The sequence below is a fragment of the Rhea americana genome, unplaced genomic scaffold (genome assembly GCF_003343005.1).
Source record: "Rhea americana isolate MKP2758 unplaced genomic scaffold, rheAme1 scaffold_186, whole genome shotgun sequence".
Classification (NCBI taxonomy): domain Eukaryota; kingdom Metazoa; phylum Chordata; class Aves; order Rheiformes; family Rheidae; genus Rhea; species Rhea americana.
Window position 1 is genome coordinate 1,607,993 of NW_028185994.1, and position 6,441 is coordinate 1,614,433.

Sequence of the window (6,441 nt, forward strand, 5' to 3'; positions counted from 1 at the left end):
CTCGAGCGGAGCGGAGCTGCGAGCCCCCGGCGGGCCCTCGGCCCCTGGAGGAAGAGCAGAGCCCCGCGCAGAGCCCCGCGGGCGGGCACTCCTGCTGCGCTGCGGGGGGGGAGGGTCATCACGCTCCTTCTCCTGCGAGCCTTCCCCGGCGGGTTTGCCACCGAGCGCTGGCCCGGGAGCTCGCCKATCAGCCATCATGCACTCAGCCCGGCCGTAATTGGACTCGGACGAGGGGGAGCGTGGGCACGGGCTTCTTGCCCGGCCTCATGCAAGGGCGCATCTCCAGGAGCTGGCAGAAAGCGTACATTACCAGTAGGAATACACGCAGCAGTGAAGCATGTTAGCTCTAAAATTAGAGAAATGACAAAGTTGTTGAACACCTTGTTTATAACCCACATTGTTACCCAGGCAGTTTGTTACTCACTTAAAGGCTGCTGAGGCTAAGGTTACAATCTTGCAGGTAGCACTGGAATCACCAGCTGACTGAAAACCTCTCCAGATTTCTGCGGACTGGAAAAAAGCGAGACTCATCCCTCATCGCTACAACCTGGCACTAGCTTCTTAGACTTTTAACACATTCAGACATTAGCTCATGAATTTAAGAAATGAGATCTTGATCAACCTCTTGCAGATCTGTAGGCACCAAAGCGTGAGGTTACGCGTGTTCAGCTTTCTCTTTCTCCTTCTCTTCCCGGGGCATCCTGCCCATGGTGTAGAACTCCTTGTTTGGGCGCAGGTCGATATAATGAGCTATGCGATTAGACATAGCAAAAAAAGCAGAAATCATGCCTATGTCCCAGGCGTCTTCACGGTCAAAACCATGTGCCTCCAGCTTCTGGAAATGTTCTTCAGTGATGTTATCAGCTCGGCAGACTGCAAGGGCAAACTCCAGCATTGCCAGTTCCCGATCGCTCAGGTCGGCCAGTTTCCAGTTCACAATGACCTGTGACAAGGCAGAAACCGGAGAGCTGAAACAAGCACAGATGGAACAAACAGTCTGGGTGACTTACCACAGTCGTATCTCCATGAGGCAGAAAGGTGGCAGCATGCAGGCTCTTTAACTCACCAGCTGAACCAGACACCGTGAKACAAAAGATACATCTGTTTTACTCCCACTCTCATACAAGGACAGGTGGAGGAGTTCTGGGAATGGGACCCAMCACCATTAGGATGCTGCAGCTCCTCCTCCAGGAGCAGATTCCTCCACAAACGCAGGGTTGAAGCAGCAAATGATGTGGGCTTTAGATTGAATATCCTGCAAAGTGACTGACCGTCCCTGCATATTTCTTGGAGAGTGGATGAGGATGCACAGACACCACCCAACCCCTTTTCCAGAGCTAACCCCTCATGCATGGCTGGCTTATGATCATACCTTCATTATCAAGCTGTGCATTTTGTGCCATTATGGTAACATAGCACCACAGTGAAGTACTTCTTCGTGGTGCAGGTGGTCTAGCTGCTCACCAATAAATAATCGTAAGCCAAGTATTGTATTAGGGCATCAGCTATGTTTAATAGCTCTCCTCTGCCTGTGCTCGGAGACTGAAGCATGGAAACTTTATCTAAAGAAACAGACACATAAGAGAAAGTCATTATTGCCTCACAGAAGTACATCGAACCAGCACTGACCTGATCAGCCAATGCTGGCTGCTTTGAATATATCCGATGAAGTGCTCCATGTGCGACCACGCAGTAGGGGCATCTATTCACAACACTTGTGGCCACAATTATGAGCTCTTTGTCTGCCTTGCTGAGCCGACCTACAGGGAAAGCAAAAGATTTGGCACACTTTGTTATTACAAAAAGAAAAAATCACTGACACAATCACTGGGGAAACAATAAGGGCTCTCGCTACCAGCTGCTCGTAGAACAGCCCAGGGGACAGAAGTCCAAGGAATGTGCAGGGACCCCTAGAAAACCCTTTGAGGGACTAACTTAACTGGATATTTGCTCATGAGGCCTTAGGATAAAGGACACATGACTTGGTCAACAGGAAACAACAGTTCTACCAAAGAAAAGAGAGAGCTACAGCCAGGTTCAGCAACAGCAGGCCGCTTCCCTTACCAGCTGCTTTTTTGCCGAGCCCTTGGCCTTTGTCCCTGCCTTGGCTACAGTGCAGCTGCACTGTAGCGAGGCTGTGTAGCCCTGTTGATCTGTAACCTGAGCCTGACCTACAAACTGACTTTCTGGCTTATCTTGGTCCTACTTTGTTACTATGAACTTGCCTGACTCTTGCCGATCCCTGATCACCAGCACCGTACCTACTAAGCTCACCTTACTTGCATAATGTGGGACTACACCACTGCCAGTGGAGCCACTGGCCATGCCTGCACTTTTACCACCCTCAGCTCCTGGCTGATTATCCTATAGGCAGCAGTCTGTTCTTTCTTCCTGACACAGAGAATGGTGCAGCAGCTCAGCTCCRCCTGGCCTTTTTAACTCCAGGTTAAAAAGTTTGAAGATTTATGCAATACAAACAGAAGATGGAAGCTGCAAAGCAGTTCCGTTCTTTGCCAGCTGTTACTATGAGCTGAGAAAGGGCAAAGTGAGGGAATATACAGTGTCAGGAATGTTTCTTAAAGCAGGTTTTCACATCTAGAAGCAAAGGGCAGTTTCAAGGTTTATGGTTTACCTGTGTCTTTGTTCATAATGGCATTGTAATAGGCAAAGAAAGCTCTGAATTCAGCAGGTCGATGAGACATGGCTTTGAACACATTAGGCAAAAATCCAGTCTATTCAAGGAAAAAAGATTAAAAAAAAGTCAAGAAATCTAATGCTAATGCACAGTGCAGCAGACAACACTGATGTATTACATTTAGGAAAAAAATCGTTAGCACAGCAGTCCTGGAGAATCTCCACAGTCCCATATTCTCCTTGCACTTTGAGCCCATTAATAAATATGACTGACAATGAAATGATGGAGTTCTTAGTTTGTTTTCATAGAATGAAATCTGCCCTGCTGATCTTCTCCCATACAAGTAATAACCACAATCGTATTCCCCTCAGCAACTCTCTTCCAAAGTGAGAAATTAYCATGTTTTGTCTCTGTCTGCACAGAAGCAGCTGCATCTGACTATCCTAGACCTCCTCTAGTTCATAYGTGACCCTACAAGATAACAGGACACAAGCCAGGGTCATCCTAAATTGAATGTCACACAGTTTGTGGTACAGGCATACCATGGATTTATGTGCTGCTCCAAAGATTTGGCTCTGTTTCATTTTCTGTTCTCTCCCTAATGCTCAGTTCATTTCTCTGATGGTGCACTGGGCTGCCACTCCCCCAAATTACTTGCAATCTCTCCTGTAGGATATCAGCTAATACTGAACACATGTGCCTAGATCCTACTACTCCATGTTTATCAGCATGAGATTTCAGTTGCTGTTTATTGTCTGGCTGCCAAGCATTCGGYGATCCCATGGCAGTTCTACTCAATTAGTTTTTGTTGAGGTTGTGGTACTGTGTCTGCAGACCCTACTGGCTTGCTGGCTGGTATTCTTCAGGATGTTTATGAAAAAGTATAATAGTTCAGATGTGACAGAATCCATTGGCAACCTCCCTCCACTGTCACACAGCTGACTGTGTATTCCTCCTATCCCACACAGCTGTTTGTTGTTAGTTAACCAAGGGGAGGGTCTTCCCTCTTAAATCATGACTGATTAATTTGCTTAGGAATTTTTGGCAACAGAAGTTGTTAGCAGTTTCTGGAAATCTATGTCTGCTAGGTGATTGGATCCTACATCTAGGTCTTTGCTGAGCCCTTCAATGCACCGACAGAAGAGTTTGCATCACAGCATATGGAAGCTGTGCTAGATCTTCCTCGCTATATTATATTCACCTGTGAATCTGCTGACTCATTATTACACAAATTTCAGTGAGATTACTGCGACTGTAACTGTAACAAAGCAAAGATACAGCAGACAAGCAGGAGCTATAGGGATGGAAGGCCGAGCATTTCCCTTTGAGGAAACTCTTGGAAGAGAGAGTCTCAAGGGAGCTGTAGCTAGTGGAGTGTTTTAGCAATCAGGAAGATGTGTGTGGAATGGGAAAGGAAACTCATGTCCAATTCTCTGTTGTTTCTCTTACATCAGCATAGTGGGGGAATTTGGCACACTGTTCTGTTGTGCAACCCTGCAGCTTTGGGGAAAAAAGTCAAAGTACAAAAGAAGAAATACCTGTTAGGCTTTGTAATGCTGTTATCTAAACAGCCTCCCAGAAGGTTTTTAAAAAATATAACTACTTATTAATAAGTAGTTATATTAATTATATATATTAATAATTTTCATAATAATGTTACAAGTGAACACAGATGCTCTCCAAGCCAAAAACAAAAAACAAACTGTTGGGGTTCCAGCTACCCCTGTGAGTAGTCAGAAACAATCTGAAACAACCCACTAGCCTCATGGAAGCAGAGACGCTTATAATCCCTATCCTTTCAGCAAAACCCCTATCCTTTAGACTGGAAAGAACTTTGTAAGAAGTACTGCTCACCTCAGTATTGTATCAGGTTTCTATTAGACCAAACCAGACCATAATGTTTCTCTTAAGATGTGTGACCTATTCACATTTTGGACCCTTTCTCCTGAGAGGATTTTGAAGCAGAACACTTTTACCTTCATTTCTACTTCCTCCATGAGCTCCACAATATCATATGGCATGTCCTTCTTATTGGGTACTGGGTACCGCCCAATTGCTCTTGCAGAGCTTTCTTCCTTGGTGCTGTAGGCATGGCTCAGGGCCACCATGTGGGGCTTTCTCTGGAGTCTCCCTGACGCTAGATGAGGCAGATACTGGTGAGAAAGCAGGGAGAAAAATGTGTCATTGGGAAGTACAGTTATCGTCTTGGTAGTCTGGGAAGGGAGGACCATTTCTCAGCTATCTTTGCTGTTACCACAGATCTCATGGGCATCTCTGTCACTGAAAGCCATTCTGTTCACCCTTAATAGTGCAGGCAGTGCACTGGAAGAGGAGATCTAAGCCCAGTTCCTGGCTTTAGCACTGAGCTGCTGTGCAGACATCAGACAAGCATGATCTCCCCGTGTTTCCTTCCTATGTACCTGCCTTGTCTGCTCYTTGGAGTTCTCCATAACCAGGTATCATGCCCATTTGCACCAGCATTGAACCTGATGCAATTCCTAAGCACAGAAGCCTTTTCCAGCTGTTCTTCATACAGCAATGTCACACAAACATCCAACAGTTGCGCTGAGGATCCCCTTCAATAAGGACAGCTCTAAGAATAGATTGAGATAGCCTACTGAAGGGAGGGTAAGCAAATGGCTGACAGATCTCCCCTTTGTTTGCAGTGATACTTAACTCAGTGAGAACTAAGCTGTACGATCTAAATTACTGATCTGAAGAACTCCATGTTCTTCATGAAGACTTAAAATAACCACAGAATGAGTTTTTATTTCCTTTCTCATCTTATAGAGAGACTAGCTAGAGCACATCAGCTCACCTGGGGCCTCTCTCTTAAATTCTTGTGATTCTTGTGTGTGCAATGATTTTAGCTCCTGCATTCAATGAGACTAATTGCATATAAGAGTAAAAGTACATGCCTAAGGATTGGAAAGAGCAGGGCCATTTCAGACTACTGGAAGACAAGTGGCATTACTACAACACACCACAAGCCACCTTTGGCTGTGAAACTATATTTTGCAGCCACAGGAGGTTAAGTTCTATGAGAYGTTTGGCTTGTAGTTTAATAACACAAATGCAGCCTGCCAAGCTTTCCTTTCACTTTTTTTTCCTTTATCCAGGAATATTAGAAGAGCAAGAGGCAGGTGGCTTTTGGAAGCCACCTGGATTAACCAAGGTACTCCTGCAAGATCCAGGTTGGACATTTTTTGGAAGCACAGTCATCAGTATCGCAGTAAGAGAGAAACAGGAGAGAAAACCGCTCCGGGAAGAGATGCACCCGAGCTGCCACAGCGCTGCAGGCTGCCCGGGAGGGTGGAAGGGCAGCCCCACCGCCGCGAATAAACCACCACCTTTTCCCCCGCGTGCCCAAAGCGCGGCACGGCTTCTCCGGTCGAAACTGCCGCCCTGCCCGGGGCAGCGCGTCCCTTCCCGGCCTGGCCCTGCCTTGCTGCCCCGCTCCCCGGCGGGCGGTGCAAGGAGGGAGGCCGGAGGGGGGCCGCCGCTTCGCGCAAGGCCGCGGGCCGGCGCAGCGCCGAGCCGCGGGCAGGACGCTGCCGGGCAGCGAGGCTCCGGCACTGTCGTCCGCGGCGGCCGGCGCCCAGGAGCGGCCCCGGAGCGGCCCCGGAGCGGCCCCGCGCCGCCGTACTCACGGGCAGGCCGGCTCGGCTCCGCTGCACGGCGCGCAGCACCCAGCCGCTCATGGCCGGTACTCCCCTTCCAGGGCAGACGGGGAGCGGGGAGGCCGGGGCTCCCGGGGCGGAGCAGGCGCTGCTTCCCTCCGCGCCCGCGGCAGCCGCTTTCCCCGC

The 6,441-nt window shown here is 48.4% G+C and overlaps 1 protein-coding gene across 1 annotated transcript; it reads right to left on the reverse strand.

Annotated features, from left to right (window-relative positions):
• Positions 1-369: 369 nt before the first annotated feature.
• LOC146597428 (uncharacterized) lies at positions 370-6,441 on the reverse strand. The gene is made up of 5 exons (XM_085302136.1): positions 6,286-6,441; positions 4,612-4,788; positions 2,633-2,732; positions 1,630-1,760; positions 370-943 (listed from the first exon to the last, which is right to left on the reverse strand). The coding sequence occupies exons 1-5, from the start codon at positions 6,334-6,336 to the stop codon at positions 656-658; spliced, it is 747 nt and encodes a 248-aa protein (XP_085158262.1). The 5' UTR covers positions 6,337-6,441; the 3' UTR covers positions 370-655.